At 34.0% G+C, this 19,627-nt stretch overlaps 1 protein-coding gene across 1 annotated transcript in view; it reads left to right on the top strand.

The window, feature by feature from the left end:
* LOC110376260 (PAS domain-containing protein cky-1) overlaps positions 1 to 19,627 on the top strand; it is a 121,127-nt gene that overhangs the window by 72,877 nt on the left and 28,623 nt on the right. Inside the window, exon 6 of the mRNA XM_049837791.2 lies at positions 7,099 to 7,272. Within this exon, the coding sequence (XP_049693748.2) occupies positions 7,099 to 7,272 (174 nt within the window). The remainder of the gene's footprint in view (positions 1 to 7,098; positions 7,273 to 19,627) is intronic.

Here is a 19,627-nt window from a genome sequence, read left to right as displayed (position 1 = left end):
TTATTGAGCCGAAACTAGATCAGACAGAGTTATATAAATTTTTATCTATATGTATATGAATAGAGATAAAATAAATAACGTATTATCAAGATTGCTTTATTTGTTTCTGTTCACACATGTGCAGTTCTGTGTTTGTTGATCAAAAGATTGTAACTTGTAATGTATGTTGAATGATTGCTTGATTGGTCTACTTTCGTAAGATTTGGTAGTGAATTGTGAATATATATAATATAGGGGTCGTTGGTTTGAGTCCTAGGTTAAGTAAAGTTTTATATAAGTTAGTTTTTTCATTTCGATGACTAAAAGGAGCTTTCTATTGAATTTTTTAAACCATAGTTTTTATAGCAAAACTTGTGGCTATCATAGTTTAAAAGTCAGCTAACTTTCTTGCGCGCTGGGATAAATTACAAATCCAATTTTCAATTGTTTTTATCCAGGCAGCGTTAACTGAATTACTTAAGCTGTTTTATCGTAGATACTAAGAAATATAACCAAAGATATTAAATTAACAACATCAAGCACCAAAACGAAATCTTTATCACCTATCAGACAAAGCCTATATTTTTACCCGACACCGCAATAATAGGTGTTGAAAGCGATTTATAAGTTAACAATAGATTGCAGTAATATATTGATACATTGTAACTTTATCTCGCCTTTGGCTTATATCTTGTAAGGCATTATACTGGCTGTTGTTAATTTTCGAGATATCAAAGATTTATCGGAATCTGTTTTCCTTGTTGTCGCTTATTGGTATGAGTTGAGGTCATGTTATCAGTATTTTAATGGAATATTGAATAAATTGTTTGTTTAGAAGCCGGTATTAAACGGCTTTAATCGTTTTATGGTAAGCTGAGATAACATAAACATCAGGCCAATTTTCCCCTTAGAATTACGCGTACCTACTCGTTAGTTTGCCTGCAGGCAGTTTACGCGCATTTGGGTGGCAATGTTATGCCTAATATTATGTTTGAATGTAATGGAAAAGCAACATATATGTAGATCACACTGCTATTTTAAGCTAACTAGCAAACTATCTAGTATGTTGGAAGTTAAAAACTATCTTAACATATCAGCAAGGTAAAAGAGATTTCATATTAAGTTCAGAAGTGTCATTAAATGATCTTTCTAACCATAAATGGCAAAAAATAATGTCAGCTTGGATCAATATTATCACGAAAAAATATCAATGTATTAAGAGTCCATATTATTCCATTCCATGATTCCATTTATTAATAATACTCCAAATATTGCCCTAGAAAAATTAAATACAAGATACAAATAGTAGACGTAAATTAATAAACCCAATTCATACAAAATATACATACCAACTGAACAGTAAAATTACTCTTCACAAAGATAGGCTTACAGATTCTCAATAACTGATATCAATACAAAAACTTCATAAGAAATCAATTCCAAAAATCATACAATTGTTAACTGGAGCAAAATATCGCTGCATCATCATACTTTAAAGTCGGATAACGGTATGATCATCATCAATATTGAAATCGATTGAAAAATAACGAAATCATATTGATGCGAAATGTAACAGTGATGGGCTTGAATCATGGAGAATAAAATGACTAGCGGAGATGGCACAGTGGAAGTTCTCTTACGAAACATGCGGGTGTGAGGGAGATCAGAAACGTTACTGTCTCCGTCCTTATATGCCTTCTATGGTGTAAATATTTTGTAATACCAAGAAACTAGTGCGCCAAAATGCGGGTATTCGGGGGACAAGAAATGTTACCGTCTCCGCCCTGATATGCCTTCTTTGGGACCCGTACATTTTTTGTAATATAATCGTTGATAAATGTCTCACAGAACCCGAACGTCTCATTATTTCACTCGTAACTGTAAGTTTTGGTCATGTCAACAGTAGGTAATTGACCTAGGAGAAGGCGAATGACCTACCTGCATTATGGCATCTTCGCTCATCTTTCCTTACTCCGTGGCCTGAATCGATTCCCTTTACTCGATCAAATGGAACTCGATTCGACGTAGAGTATCGATACAAAATGTTGTCGTTTTTGTCGATGGAATGGAACAACAATAGCTCAGCAGGTATTCCGTAATTGGCGGGAAAAGGTCGCCAGTTCGCAACCTACTCCGTTTTTGTAGGTTTTTGTGAACAACTTCCAGGAAGCTTGTGGAAGAAAATTAATACTAAGAGATATAAAGTGATGAAGCTCAAAATTGTAGGATAATAGAAAGGGTCTGGTCTTCACATATCTTCATTTCGGCTTTACTAGACCGATAGAAATGTATTAAGGATACTTATTTAAATAGATAAGTTAAATGCTGTTCTTTCCAATTTTTGTACGTTCAATATACAGTATAGTACCTTGTTGACTGAGAAAAAATACTTTTATCTGGGTGCAAAATATAGTTTCAGAAAACACGATATCTAGCACCTACTTATGTAATAAATAAGTACCTAAATCTTTTCTCTTAGGCTTTCAAAGGTCTTTACGAATTAAAGTAGCTATATCTACATACACGTATATGCTTATACCTACATACACAAATTCATACACAAATTATAGCCCAACACTAAGTGAAAGCGGCAACAGTAGAAATAACTCAAATACAAATAATAATATTGAATGGCCTACCGCGTTGTGTTCGTATTAACGTAAATAATATAATGTAAACTTAGATTCTATAAGTAATGAAGTATCGAAGCTGTTTATTTATTGTGTTTGTTCATGGAAATGCATTTGTAATACAAAATGGCTTTATTTGGCCCTTACAAGCTGCGGTTGCTATGGCTACGGAATTCTGTTGGTACCTTTCTATCGAGGGTTTTAAGGCCGTAGTCAGAAACGTTGATAACGGTGAGAGCCGATGAGTCGTATTGTAATGCATATGTACCTAAGCCATTTACAGGCAATTTTTATTTATTTTTTTTAAAAACCTTATCATATTTTTTGCCCAAAAATTGTGGCAAGTGTGGGCAAATCTCTTCAGTATAGCGAAGGCCGTTGACCAGCAATAGATGTTTTTGGGCTGGGACGATTTAACCAAAACTAGTTCAGTTATTAATTTACTTTATAGAAAAAGGTTAATTTGTTTTCAAGTTATTACATAAAATGTTTATATTTTATACATTCAGCTAGCATAGCTTCAATATTCTTATGAATGTCTGTGAGTGCGGCCCTAACATAACTTGAGTGAAATTCATTTGTACGCATTGTAAGCTTGTTCCTAATCATATTGTCTGTTAATGTGTTTTATAAGGAAGTTAATAGTACCGCAACTGTACTAAACACTATTAGGTAGTAGGTATTATTGTTTCACGTTAATATAATTTTACTTTACGCAAAAATAGTACTGAGATAATTATACTTTGAACAACAGTTGTACAGAATTGTTACTTTCGATAGTTCCATGTTTAACTTTGTTGACGTAGAAACAAAACATACATATAATGATATATACCTACCTCTAAAGCCAAAAGTAGCGTGGGCAGGCCATTTCAATATACCTGGATGTATGATCTGGCCAAAGTCGAAGAAAATGTTGGTTGCTAAAGACCACGTAAAGTGGCGAACCTTGGGGTGGACTCTGGGTCCAACAGTGGACGTCTTTCGACTGAAACGATGACGACGAAAGCCCGCCGAACAATTGCATAACAGTCCATCAATAATCACCCACCCATTAATCACCATAAAAATCAAAGCAAATAAAGTGTCATGGCGTAATTCACTTAAGAGCAAATTTATCGGCGTTACAGTCAAGTGGTTAAATCTAAGTGAAATCGTGCTGTTGAGATTTTAGCACGTAATTTACGGTCCCTGCCCAATAGTTGGGATTTATGGAGCCCTGCGGCTATCATATGGTGTAATCCACCACAACGCAATTTTACAACACAATTATTTTCTTGAGATATGGTATCGGTAACGCCTGTTAGATCTTTAACTTGAAGTACGCTTCAACGGTTGGACACGATTTGAGATAACGTTGATAACATTCTTCGAATTTTAGAAAATTATTCAGTATCTTTTACTCAAATTCACAAGTAACTAAATGATGATTTTTGCACTAGAAGTTTCCATTAAAAGGGAAATATGTTGTATTAATATATGTATATTGTATATGTATATTATTAATATATGTTTTTATTTAAGTTTCACTCAAAAAGTTTAAATAACACACATAATATTACAATATGGTTCTAAGAAAATCTGGGTTAGTACCGAAGGAACCTCGGAGATTGGGTACCTCCTGTGCTAACTCGAAAATCTCCCACTTAAAGCCAATTTAAAAAGGTAGGCACTTTTTAAATTGGCTTTAAGTGGTAATTTTCATGTTAGTAATTTTCATATACCAAAAAAAATACATATTTCCATAATCATAAACCTGTCTATTTAAATCCCCATAATACGGCAGAGCCTACAATTAACAGACATATTTGCATACATTACTGCGATTCCGTATGTTCATCACCAGGGGGCGTGGTCGCCCCCTGGTGTACTTGCTATGTATGTTACGTTTTGTTTAATTTCTGAATGTAAGGGAAAAGGTTGTAGTCGCTATGTTGGTGGTCTATGGTTTAATAGTAAAAATATGCTATAACTATATACATATGTACATATTTACAATTTAAAGGTGAAATTCGAATAGAAAAAATACTTGTAATATGTGGTATGTACATTATATATCACAGTCTCACAGATGGAATCTCGGTTTATAACATTATAGGTAGGGGTAGGTGTTCTTTGACAAATTCAATACAACGAAGAAACATGTTCCAAATAAGCACATTGATTCAAGGACAAAGTTGACACTCGCTGCTAGCTAGCGGTAGCTAAATCATTCAAAAATAATGATTGATTAACCTTCTACGTTTCAGCAATATGGTTTGGAAAGAGCAATGAATCATGCCAAAATCTTCGAATACAATGTAATCATATAAAACTCTAAATTCACGAGATTCGGATTTAGACACAAACATGTAATTTGACTCAAATGATACAATAAAACCTATTTAACAAAATAGTGCACACCAATATCTTCATAAGACACACTAGCCCGCCATAAAGGCCGGTTCACATGGACACACAGGTTGTGCGCGTGGGCGGTGTGCGCCCGCTATTATGTCTTAACGCGGAGAGCTCGCGACAGGTGGGCGGGGCTTCGTGACGCGCCGTGACGTCAGATAGGGGTGAACTCGGTCAGAAGATGGTCTATTGTTTTTGTATAATAAATGGTATTTATGATTAATAAGGTATTTTGAATGGCTACCTAGTTGAAGAATGTGGCATTGGCTATTAGAAAAATATCGGTGATTTGTAGAATACTTTGAATTTATATTTAATAGAAGAATTAAGTATTGGCAAAGTATTACCAAAACACTTTCAGGTAGGTTATAATAGGTATAATAATAGGCTAAAATAAATATGAGCTTTGGTTAAATTACTTCTTGTCGAAGACCTATGTCCTATTTTCCATACATGACAGATAAACAGGACAGATTGACTTTGTGTCATAAATCATAAACTGTAATAAAATATTTTTACCTCCTGCCAGCCCTACACAAAACGCAGCACAACACTAGCAATTTAAAGAAAATCTGCTGTGCTTTACTTAGCTCAAGAAATATGATTTAATTAAAGTTATTAAAGCGGGCCTAGGTTAATTGAAATTTGTTTATAGAGAAACCAGAGAGAATTATGTACTACAATTTTATTGACCCCATCTGACCCCGGGTCGACAAGTTGGCAGTTAGGAAGTTATAAAATAATAATTGTTGGTTATAAAGTTAAATCCTGGTATAAGCGAGTGCATTCGTTTATAATAGCTTTATTTAACGTTGGGTATATAACTTGGACTGTCTAATAAAGTTGGGTAAGTAATGTTCTGTGTGCGGTATAATGTATGGATTGGCGATGCATGGTCCGATACGTTGGGTAAATTGGAACGACGGAAAACGTCTTAGTGTAGTGCTGAGACTAGTACCTATTGTTGTGACTATTGTAGGTATTAGGAGTCCAAAGAAGTGCGCAAAGATCAGATTAAATAATTCTTGTATTAAAACTATACCTATTTATGTCATGATGCGTAATTATAACAAATTGCGAAAATATTTTTACACAGCTCCTAACTTTGATTGCAAAAACTGAAAGGCAGTTGTGACCAATTGCGTACCTCTAGCTTGTTGATCGGCTGTCAATCCGAGAAATTTTCTTGACAGCTGTTTCATTGTACAATGCGGAGACCCAGAAATATTTTTTTTATTTCAAATCTGCTATTTGGCAATGTTATTAATTTTTTACACATTTTTTAAACATTTCACAATTACTGACAAAAAGAGGTACACATATTTTTGAGTAGTGGCATAAATATGGCATAATAATGATATACCTCAAAAATACCTAGTATATGTATTTCCAATTTATTTACTTCTATGTATCACTGTCGCTTTCTCTGACACTCTATGTATTAGCATTTTCTGTGGGGCTTTTCATTTAGTAACTATCCGAATATTTATCAAACGCACAGATTACAAACAAAAGAAAGGCTCAGTGCACACGGAATGCTAATTGCGCCTTCATCACCATCCGTCGCCGCATTCAAGCAAACGCTTTTATTTTTAAAGAGGCGTATACTTAGCTAGATTGAGTCGACAGTTTCATCAGACTGTAGACCGCAGGACGTATTATTTTAATCGCGGCACTACCACCTTACGGCGTTTCCAAGCGCACAATTATTTGACGATGAATGAGGAGTGCTATTGTTTTAATTTTGCAGGAAATAGTTTTTTGAGTGTGTTATTTGGGTTTGTCCGAAACCATCAGCTTTTTATTCAGTGCAAAGCGAGAGCAAGTTGATAAACCTCCCGAGCCCTTGTGTCAGAACTTCCTTCGACAGTTACAGAACAGAAAATGTTAACACTAAAGAGTTAAAAATACTGACTATAAAAATAAAACAAGCAACAACCTATATAGAAAATATTACCTACATACATAGATTCATTCACAAATGGAATTGTCGTTTGCACACCGCATGGCATACAAAAAGCTGACCCACCCACTACCACACTATAACATCACAAATCTACCAATTTCACTGACCCCTAATCTTCTTCTCCAGGAGGACCTGCTAATCCACGGAGACAGCGTATACGACGTGATAGACAAGCAAGACCAGCAGGCTGTCAGGACGGAACTGTCTCGAGCACCCACTGATGGAGAAGACAGGGTGTTCTTATGTCGCATGAATGTCGCGCGCAATGCTAGAAGGCAGATGCGGTTTGGGGATCAGAAAGTAAGTCTACTTGGAATATTTTAGTTTAATAATTGTGTTATTAATAGGTACTGCGTGATTAGGTTTCTCGTGAAACGATTATATACTTACTCCTACATAGACGAATTACAGCGCTTTCACACCAACGTATTTCCCGCTCGGCACTTTTCCGCGCGGCACATACCGAGCGATATAATATACCCTTCGGACTTTCAAATGTCATCGATTCGACTACATAGTAGTTGTCATTTGTTTACTGTCGCTTTTTCACTAAACACACCATCGCTGGTACGATATGCTCAGAAAATCCGCTAGTGTGAAGCATTGTTACCAAGGCGTCATTACGATATGTTCTAAAGATTTTAGTTGATGATCCTACTTGCTTGACACATCAAGACATCCTAATTTGTGACTCCTCTGAACTTTTGAATATTAACAGTCATGCATGATCAATAAATTAAAATGGATTTTCTGAAAGTTTAATTAACACACTTTGTTAATCAATATAATGAGAAGGATTAATGTTTCAATCGTTTATCGTTACCTAATTGTAACGTCAGTCAAATCGGTAATGGTAAGATTATTATTAGGCTGACTCCCATTACAATCGTTATAAGAGCCTTGTGATGTGGAAAACACAGTTAATATTTTCCTTGTATATTAAACTATCATAACCTTTTTCGCCTGTTTTATACTGAAATAATTGAACAAACTGTTGTAAAAACACTAAGAAAAAATATTCAACCATCTTCCCATTTAAACATTCTGCTATAAAAATAACTTTTAAATCAAACAAACTTAGCTTTGGCAATTAATAGGATACCACTAAGCAGTACTATAAAGTAATTATATCGCCTACACTCGAACCGGACTATAAAATATTAAATACGAAATCGATGAGAGCATAATTAACAAGTTTGCTTTCAAAATGTTTAAGTGAATATAAAATGTACGTATAAAGAGGTTACGGATAGACTGACAAATTGATAGGCTTCGATACACTCGCGTTATTACAAGTAATTGAAAGCTCACGCGCATGAAAGCTCGACTTTTCACTGTTTATGCAATCTCAACCTTATCTCATAGGACATAGATTTCCTTATCTCATGTCTCGTATGTCCTAGTATAATGTACGGACGTTAGTTAAATATTGGCCGTTAGACAAATATTTTAAAATTATTTGGAATTAATAACTCAATATTTTAGTGAGGTTTATTTATTCATAAGTTTTATACATTAGTCTTCATCATCATCAGCTTGTTAACGCCAGGAAAAAATCAACTGTTATTGATTAATTTTTAACTTTGGAATGGCGCATGCGTCATGTATGGTAATCTTTTTTTATTGCACCTTGTTTGATCTTCAAATATAAAATTGCTATATTAGGCTAGGAAGATACAATGTTGAGTTTTCCAGTTCTTCTTTGAATTTTTGGTCTTTTCCCATAATTTCTCTTCTAGTTTTCGTTTACGGTTTCAGCTTTCTTATATATACATAAATAAAATCCAGCCCTATCGGATACTAAGAATTATTATTGACAAAAATGGTACTAACTTATAGGTTCGGAAAAAGCTGGGAAAATCTTTTCATATTTTTCCAAACCAACTTCCCAAAAAAGGAGGTTCTGAATTGGGATGACCGTATTTTATTTTTAAAATAGACTGCTTATTGTTTATTAAGTCAACGTGAACGTTACAAAGTCTCTCGCCTGTAGTATTTAACCGCCTATGAAGTAACAACACCCACGATAGGTATTCGATTATAATATTAATGTCTCAATAAAGGGTAGTCTATCGGCATCGCTTCTCATAATGACAAATCTGGTAGCATTTATAATGTACGAGATAAAGTACGGGTTAGTCCTGATGTATAGCTTAGTCTTGACATAAACTTCACGCCCGAGACACGGCGGGAAAGAGGAAATATGCTAGTGTGAAGTACGACTACATTCCTGTAGGTATACCTAACTCTGTATCAAAGGACAAAAAGGCATTTAATATATTTGAGCACTTTTTTTGTTCTACTGTAAATGACCACTGAAAAATAACCAAAGACAGAGAGATAGTTGAAATAGTGGAAAAAGGAGCTCTAAATCCAAAGAGAAAAAAATAAACAAAATGCAATTGACAAAACTAGAGGAGTTGATTTTTTTATTTGTTGCCGATGAAAGTTAATTTTGTAATGAGTAAATATTAACCTAGTTTTCAGTTCTCTCGGTAAGTATTTAATATCTAATAATAAATAATCATCCACTTTCTTCCCTCTCTTGCGTAAAACAAAAAATCCATTACCAAGAAACCTAACATCAAACTAAAATTAATATTTCATCTCATAAGCACATCACGATCATTTTTTATAGAAAATTAATTAGATCCATTCATTTATACCTGCTTAAATCAAAATCATCTGGTAGCTTTCAAAGTAATTATTATTGCAGCCATAAACGAGGTAATCAGCCTTAGAGACTTACACGGAAAACTTTTAGTCGGCCGATACTTTGTTCAGCCTCATAATCAGTCATCATCATCGTGAGAGTCTTTTCCCAACATTGTTAGACATTGTTGGGGTCGACTTCCAGTTATAATTCTGTCATCATGAACTTCCGAGCCTTTTTCCCAACTATGTTGGGGTCGGCTTCCAGTCGAACCGGATGAAGCTGTGTACCAGTGTTTTACAAGGAGCGACTGCCCTATCTGACCTCCTCAACCCAGTTACCCGGGCAACCCAATAACCCTTGGTTAGACTGTCATAAATCAGTAGGGGAACGAATTGTAGTACCTACGCAGATTACAAAGATCCGGTATTTAGCCGGTACAACAGCAACTGGAAGCTATAATATTGGAATCAAGATTTTCTTTAAAAAAATATATTTACCAACAATCAGGTAAACTGTCGGCCGACTTTTTAGTCTCCAGTATGTGGCTACTCTTATCTGATGAGCTATAACGAACTAACGTTTATTAGACCCCAGTTAACACTATAATATACCATCGTGAGAAAAACCACCGAATGTTTTTGACCCCTCAAAGTTCCGGTACAAACGGAAGTCAGTCGGGAATCTAGTACCAATTTGGAGATATTTATGTGTTCTCGAAGTTTGAGAAATTGTTAAATATTAAGCTCCCAGGATTTTGTTTTTGGTCTAAGTGAATCATCAAAATATAGGTTTCTTAAATTCTAGCTCATACTGTTTACTGCTAAACTGTCATAAGGGATGACAAGGAATAAAAGTTTTCTGGATTTTTTGATTTAATAGTGTAACGCAAAATGCCTGTTGATTTCTGACAATGAGACATACGCGAATATTAGATGTTAAAATAAAACTACTTTTTCGGATTTTATCGCGATTGTATCAAATACCTGTTATACACAAAAATACATAAAATAAGACCCTAATATTAAAAACTTAACCCTTTACCAACCATCACATCTAACAACATAATCCTTCATACTTCAACGTGCTGCCAATACCATTACTAACTACAAAATACAGGCAATAAATAAAGATTATTCTAATCCCAACACCCACAGCTAAGTGCCCGATACAAGAGAGAAGTAAAACACTACAAAATAACAAATGACAACTATCTGCGAGTACGCTGTATGCAATTAATATAGCGCACGTGCGTTTTGGAGCATTTGTCACTTGGTCGGTTGTACCAGAGGTGTTGCGTTTGCGGGTTATTACGCATTTGTTATATTAATGAGGTTTTAAATGTAATAAGTATGTTGGTAATATTATATTTTGGTTGTAGTTACATAAACTGCGTTTTAAAATTTTGAATTTGATATACCATATCTACGTTGAATAGGACGTTAAATAGTTAGATAATATTTTGTGAACCTAATCAAAAATCTACTAAAATTAGCTTATAGCATATAGTTAAAGTTGTGTTTCTTTAACTGAGAAATTATTCATTAATTTGTGACCCAAAGAATAATATTTTCCTTCAATGCTACTTAAAATTCTTACAAAAATCCTTCATAACAACATTTATTACTGAGTATATGATATACTTATCATTAGGTAAGTCCTAGGTCTTATCCAGCCACTTTACCTGTCTAAACCCTATTACTGATCTAGCACGTATTGTAGATTAATCTAGATCGGTTTAAATTCAAGATTATTTATTTAAATTGGCTGTTGTATTGTTGACACGTTCTCGTATTGTGCAAAAATACCCAATTACTGGTATTTATCGTCTGTGGTGGTGCTACTTTCCACTGCAAGCCAGTGTGCCTGCTGGTATTAAGTGCTCGTTGGTACGTGAAACTAGGTAAGAATAAGGCCCATAAAGCACATTAAAGGGCTTAGGGAACTCGCAAACTGCAAACTTTTAGTCGGCTGATCAGGGTTATAAATTATGCAGACGAATGGTAGTGCGCAGATTAGAATGATTAGGTTTCAGACTTACTACATGAACTGATGAACTAAAAAGTTACTCAGGTGAGAACTTTTTAATTATCAGTTCATGATTCTCTTCAAAGAAAACTTTCAGCCAACCATCGGGGCAACAATCGGTTTACAGTTACAGTTTAGTTTATAGATTAAGACCACCCGCAAAACACTAGAAAACCAAACAACAAATTAATCAAACAATAATTGTATTAAATTTTAAATACAAACTTACAACACATACTAACTCAGACATCTGCCGCAGGGTTGAATATTTAGTAGAAAAGGCCATCCAATGAATGAAGGATTGCAATTTCATATAGATGAATATCATTTTAATATGCCTCGACAAACTTGCGGTAGTATTATTCAAACTAAAAGGTTATGAGACTTCAATCAGATTCGATTAATGTTGTACCTTAGCTAGGAAGGTATTATATTTCTGTGTTATGAAGTGTACTTGTGAAATTGTATTATTTATTCAGTAAATACAGATTTCAAGACCTGTTGTCTTCTATATCTAAACTGGAGAATAAATTCTGGTGTTATTACTTTAAAATAAAAAGAAAGAAATAGATTGTTAAATAATAAATCTTGGTATTATTTGGAAGTTGTTGTTTTTAAGAAGTTTATCACCGCTTTTAATTTCAACCATAACGTCATATTACTCATATATTTTTTTGACTTTGACTCAGTGAAATTTAAAAAATAATTCCTTAGGCAAAAGCCCTGGATACCGTCCATCAAACCATACCGCACACAAACAAAACTGAAAACCAACTATTATTCAATAAACAGATTGAATTACAATATTACAAACGTACGGCATTCAGTCCAACTTTCCCTAAGCACATTAATTTATCTGTCTACCAAACGCGACCCAAGCCTTATGTTACATTACACGAATTAATGTTTATTCAGCGAGGCGGCACGCCTGTAGGCAGTATACTATTCACGTATATTATACGACAGAAAATTATTTAGAAAATACTATCAAAGTCACGCCTACAACGCGGCAATGGTTTGTGTGGTCGTATGGTAATGAAGAGATGAGACCTCTGTTTGTTTTATACTCTTTGATGGGTTGGTTGTGTGTGAAAATGTATGTAGCGTTTGGTTATTACCAAACTTAGAGATTTCTTGGGATTCAAAAAAGATGATGAGGTTTTTAGTTATTTACTGCAGTGTACCTAAAAATACTGATCTGAAACCTAACTTTGCCTGTAAAGTATTTGTCTATTCTAATAAGATATTGGGTTAACACCGAGGCTAACTTCCTCAATAGGTTAGAATCAAAACAATGAAATTCAGCCAAACTGTTGCAATAATCACGACTTGTTAGACAGAAATTCAATAAACAGTGGACGTAGTTCGAAAATAAATATCCGTTTCACGTCTAAAACCGTTTATTTCAAGCGTTTTTGCCTGCGGCTTAAGTAAATTAAGTTAGCAGAATAAAATGTTACCGTTTCGTTTGACAGTTAACGATAAGTTACTTTATTTTGACGCTTAATTCTCTCAACAAAGTACAAATCATAAAATGGACGAAGTAAAAGACATTCCCGCAGTGCAGTACTGAGGAAACAAATGCAATTTCAATGATAATAAGGCTCTAAATAATAGTAATTTCAAACTGAATGTTTCTTAAGAAATATATCTAATAACTAGTTATTCATTCGTTGACGTACCACCTATATAATATGAATATTTAATTGTATTGAATTATTGGCGTGAAATAACGTAGTGTGTATGCAAATATTGATGTACATATTACCTATTTTCATCTTGATTTTTCTTATATTGGATATCTTGGAATTGTGGCTTAGCTATGACATGAGATATTTGGTTTTGTTTTCAAAGTCTGTACATTCTTTCCATTTTACTGATATTTTGCAGAACCGGCCACGTTTTCAGCTTGTTTCGTACGAGTTGATTATATTTTAATACTGAGAAACAGTAGCAGAGACTGTCAAACTATTTACTTACATAAGACAATATTTTCAAGTATTTATTTGTGCCACAAAATTACTAACACCCACGCAATAATATTAGAACAGGAATATGATTATTCCCACAACCTTACTAAACATAATTAAATTTTATGATCAATAGAGCTCCTATACAATTAACCTTTTATTTTACAACATAAAATTAATAATTTACGATTATCGACAAACGAATTATTTTACTATATAACATAAATAAATACTAAACAATCTAGTTTTAGACACTCGAACAAAATGTAATAAAACTTTGGATTTTATTGTTAGGAATGGCGTAATTTCGTACAAAGATTCAGAATTCAGGTAGGTACGTTAAGTTTGCCATTTAGTCGGGGCAGTGGTCTGATATTCCAAGTTAATAGTATCAGTTGATGAAGTTAAGAAGGCCTTTCGCTAATGAGGTTTATCTGGCGAGCGCCGCGATGACACGGCCGATGCCTGCGTGCGCACACAAGCTTGTTAGCGACAGGTAGCTGTGCTTTGATTCAAGGAATTAACGTAGGAAATGTTAATTGATAGACGACCGATAATTTCTTATGCAAATGTTATTGGTGATGCAGTCAAATTGTCGGGTGATAGTCAAATTACACTACATTACTGATCAATTAATTAAAGCTTTGAAAATAAAGTCAACAGTTTTAAGTCTCAATTTATTTAATAAAATTGTTGATAAAAATAAACTCTTATTTATCAGAATCATCTTCTGGTCTATCAAGTTCAAGTTTAAAGCTGACATGAGAAGGTTTACCATGTTCGTACTCATAAACAGTTTCCTGATCACTTTCCACTGACTCCGCTATACTTAATAAATCAACCATTTCTTCTTTATCTTTTGCAGTAATCAGTTTCATTTTGGCTTTTCGACATATTGCGCTCAGAATGCGGAATAATGCAGCCACTGATACAAATAGCAAACCGAATAGGGTAACACTAAATATAGTATCTATAGTGGTCCATTTTGCTGTAGCTAGTGGATCTTTGTCTTTGTAAATTTTTTCTGTAAATTGTGGAAGCTTCTTGTCTTCTTCAAAATACTTTTCGAAGTTTAGAGAATTGTTAACAGACCTTGATAATTTGTGAAACACTAGCTTGCCTAGCCAATCCGATAGGTCAGCGTGTCCAAGTTGTCGCAATCTTTTTCCTACTACGGTATGTGATTTTCCTTTTCCCTCCCATGGTTGGTCTCCACTGTTCCATTTGATCAGTAGCTTCACACATGGCACGTCTTTCGGTACTTTCTCTTCAGCTTCGGTTAAATTTTCTGGAAGTTTGTTCGACGTGAACAGCAACGAAGCGAAGAGTCGCCGACATTCTACCGCGGACAAATGATCAGCAATGTAAACTAAATCTTGTATATTCAAATCTACGGTACACTCATGCAAAGTTACAAAGTATAGCACGAGACATAAATATTTCATAATCAATTAGTTTTTATATAGAGCTAATTTTGCTAGCCATTTGAGATAGAAATCATTATCAATTTTATCAGCTGTCAGTTTTGACGTTTTCAAATCTTACAGATCAAAATACGTCCATAGACATTTGAAAGAGTTCCGATGCGATCGAGAATTGTCTATGTCTATAGTATTAAAATTGCAGTAGCTGCAGAAGTATTTCAGTTATGTTTGAAAATTGAAATGAGGGAAGCGGGCCACGGCTTATAAATAACAGATGAGGTTGCAACTTGTGTCTATGGCATCTTATACACTTTTGTCATACGAACAATCCGGTAGACACTGATTTATATACAAGTTTTAACACTTGGAATTCTCTATAGACACAACACAAACATTAAATAAAACAAGTGTGTGTCGGACTGGCGCACGAAGGGCTCCGTACTATGTCTCTAAAGTTTCCAAAATATATCTGTAGTATGGGAGTCCCTAAAATATTTATTTTATTCTAGCTTTCATTACTTGTTGTTATAACAGCAACAGAAATAAATCATCTGTGAAAATATCAACTATACATATGATTCAGCCTGCTGACAGAATAGGGTCTCGTTTTATTCGTTCGGTACGGCCGGCACCCAAGAAAAAATCCTGCTGTCATATTTGCACGTACAAATCCAAACTAATATCCAAACTAATATTATAAATGCGAAAGTAACTCTGTCTGTCTGTCTGTCTGTCTGTCTGTCTGTCTTTCTGTCTTTCTGTCTGTCTGTCTGTCTGTCTTTTCTTCACGCCTAAACTAATGAACCGATTTGTGTGAAATTTGGTACAGACATAGTTTGAAACTTGAGAAAGGACATAGGATAGTTTTTATTACAAAAAAAAAATAAAATTATTCCGGACATATAGCGCCATCTATTGGTCAAATCAAAAATCTGCTGGTAGTCACTATTCCACGCGAACGAAGTTGCGGGCAAAAGCTAGTATAATTATAAATCAGTGTTGTCATCACCAAACTACATTATAACCAACTATACCATATATATACCATATATATATACTGTATTATACCATATAATTATAATATTAAAGTAACTAAACTGCAATATACGAAATTACAGCATTTCCCCAGAATCGCTTGTAACTATTGGACTAAATGCATGTTGCGCAAGCGCCGCTAATGGTCGCGAGCGCACGATACCGACATACAAGTATCGACTTTACACTATCGTTCCTGTAATGGACCAAATATTTCATAAACAGCTTTAAGAGCGTGTACGCTGGGCGCGCGATGTCAACTTTAGGTAATTCAACGCAAAAAACCGCGCAGACTAGCGTCGCGGCTGTGTGCGTGCCTATCATACTTCACGTATAGTCACACAAACCATTTTGATCCTTTCGAGTGAAATTGGTAGAACAAAAAATTTATATTATTTAGTAAATAGTTAATAGCGGGAAGCATGAAAATAAGTCGTTAATACTTACACTCTTTTGCAAAAAAATCGGGCACCTATGAAAACCTTGGTTTTGAGCACTTTCTGTATATTACATACAATTTTGAACAGTACTAAATAGTCGACTGATGATTAATGACAATGTTAAGAGTTTCTGTATTTTAACCGATTTCAAAAAAGAAAGGAGGAGGTTTCAATTAGATTGTTTTGTGATTGTTCTCAATTTGATTGTTCTCGATTTTTCAAAGACGCTTGGACCGATTTGAAAAATTGATTGTTTATATGAATGGTCCAGTCCATCCAGACTGAAAAATTGTGGTCAAATAACAACAATTGCCGGAAAGCCAAATATTGGTGAAGAGCTTGGGTTTACCATTGCAAATAAAGTTTTAAGTTATCTATCCTATATGCTTCAAAAGTTATTCGAGATCAAAAGTCAAAATTTGGGTACATCCAAAATGAAAAAAAAAAAATTATAGCTCGATTGGTAACAGACATCTGCAATAAGTGATTTCTAGCCTAAGGAGTCCGCCATATTGGATTTAGACTCGCGACACATTTTTTTTCGAGTTATTCATAGCAAGCCCTTTCATTTGATACCCATATCGTAGGAATGCATTAAAACATTTTTTCTCCATCTTGGGTATACCGCCATATTGGATATAGAATCATACATTGTCATTAAAACTGAACATTCAAACAAAATTTCAACTCAATCGATAAAAAATATGCTTCAAAATTGAGCTTTAAATAAAATAGTAATGTATCAAGATTTGTTGGTCGCGCTTGAAATGTACTCTATTCTCGGTATCCACGGCAGAGGTTATTCACCCTACGCGATGTGACGGAGCGACACGTCCTCTCTGTGAAGCCTTGCGGCGGTCTGGTTTGAGTTGACTCGCGTGCAGCGTTTTATAGTAGTTTTAAATAATTTATAAAAAATAAAAACGAGATTAAATTATAATATAAAGTTTATGTTTTAAAGAAAGAGTTATATTACTATAGTAAATAATTGTTACATTAAATTAAGTAAGATAGATAGGTAAAAAAAGCATTTGAAATTCACAATTTTTCACATTGTTAAAATATTTTTTTCTGAAAGATAGAGACCTAAATCAAAAAATGTTTTCAACTAACTATAGGCATGGGGATTTCGTCTATGAGTAAAAAAATAAATATGATTAGATTTGCCACTGTTTTCACATGAATTTAAGCTTCGAAATAGACGCTGAACGGGAATTTTATAAAACATCTGTTACGTTATAGGGGTTTTAAGTATTTAAACTACACAAATTGAAATTTATGTTCAATTAACTATATAGACAGTGAAATTACCTTGCGTTATTAAAAAATAACATAGTTATAGGATAAGTAGTTACTGAGAAACAGTGGTTTGAAAAGTACCATTTTAGGCCAAATGGCGCGCGGTTGACGTACACGCTCTTAATTCACTGGTTTTATGGGTACTTGATAATCGTACACTTACTTGCAATAAAATGTAGACATTTTAAAATAATGCTGAATTAAATATGTACATAGGTATGAAGGGATTGCGTGAGACACAAAATATCGACGAGCCTTATTCTATGATTTGGAGTACAGGGGGATAATTATTTCAATCTGAAATCAAATTATTGTAATTTGCAATTTGAATCAAAGTTGAGCTATTGTTATAAGTTCGGAAAATAATGCGATGCAGGGTGCTCAAAATACAAACTTGTTGGTAGAAAATTTTGATTGAGATCCAAGAATAATTTTAAGTTCAATTTTGCCAATTTAATAAATTGCTTAATATTATAGTTTCTTTAAAAAGAGGCAAGAATAAATATTTCATACTTATTCACACAATAAGAGTACCTACCTATATGTCCAAATTATTACAAAACCGCAACAATGGTCTGCATTCGACACCATATCGTTGAATGGTATTATTAACCACAAAAAGTATTGAAATGTACACTGAATAGCTACTAATACTAATCTCAACCTTTTCACATTTGACTTGCTACGTTCATTAGTATTAATTCAACAAACAATTTTGAACTTAACCTCGATTCAAATAGAGTTTAGAATACAATAGTAGAAGAGCAACAAAACACATTGGCTGATGATTATTATAAGAGGAGGGGTAAAAGTGAATATTATAAAACTATTTGTCCAAGTGATGAAAATGAAAGTCCTTTTCTATTCTGACAAAGTGTTTTAAATTTTTCAATAACATAGTCGATCTTGAAAAATTTTCACTTGATGGAGAAGAAGTTATTGAAGACGATAATAGATATACAAATATGGAAGAAGATAAATATGCTGCGCAGACCCCAAATAACATAGTATGAGGGCATGATAACGGTGATGATGAAAATGGAATTGCTTGATAAAAAATCATTTGTTATGGATATTTTTGACGAAACCGTCAGAATTTGACCATATGTATAACATATTATAAAACTGGAGAAATATTGACTATTTCAGATCAGTATCACAAGTTAATCACAGCAGCATTACTCCAATCCAATACTACTCAGTAGCGAAATCTTATGAGATCTATTTCCATCTGCCAAGAGCACACGACATGCAGATACAATACAATTTACATAAATTGCATCTAATATTCCTAGAACAATATCTTCGAGACAGTCGAACATCAGGCATTAAACAATACAGTTGTAATAGTCGACGATTGCAAGAAATGCTCTTAGAAATGATCAGAAACCATTATTGTGATGCGGAATAAGGTTAGTGCGGTGGAACCGATCGGTAGCGTCCGCAACTGTATGTGGAATGGCATTTTTTTTTTGTTTTATTGCCTTCTTTTGCAAATGAATCTAAAATCACCAGTATGAGTTTAGACCTGGTGATCATTTCGTACCAGTATCATTTGTTGACCCTCCGAACATATGGGTCTTTTCGCCACACCTCGTAAATCACTGATCTCCAAATTATGTTTTACAAATCTTAAGTCAGCTACTTCCACTATCTCCCAAAATATAACAACAGGAGATTTTATGAAAGCTTTATAAGGATAAAATCAATTTGAGGCTTTTCGAAAATACTTGCTGTATTTTTTTTTCAGCTGTAGAAATTACCAAAGCTAAAAAGTTTTTTCCCATGAAGATAATCCTAAATATT

Source organism: Helicoverpa armigera, chromosome 23 (genome assembly GCF_030705265.1).
Source record: "Helicoverpa armigera isolate CAAS_96S chromosome 23, ASM3070526v1, whole genome shotgun sequence".
NCBI classification, from domain to species: domain Eukaryota; kingdom Metazoa; phylum Arthropoda; class Insecta; order Lepidoptera; family Noctuidae; genus Helicoverpa; species Helicoverpa armigera.
The sequence above is the reverse complement of the archived record's forward strand: the minus strand, read 5'-3'. Positions and strand labels throughout refer to the sequence as shown.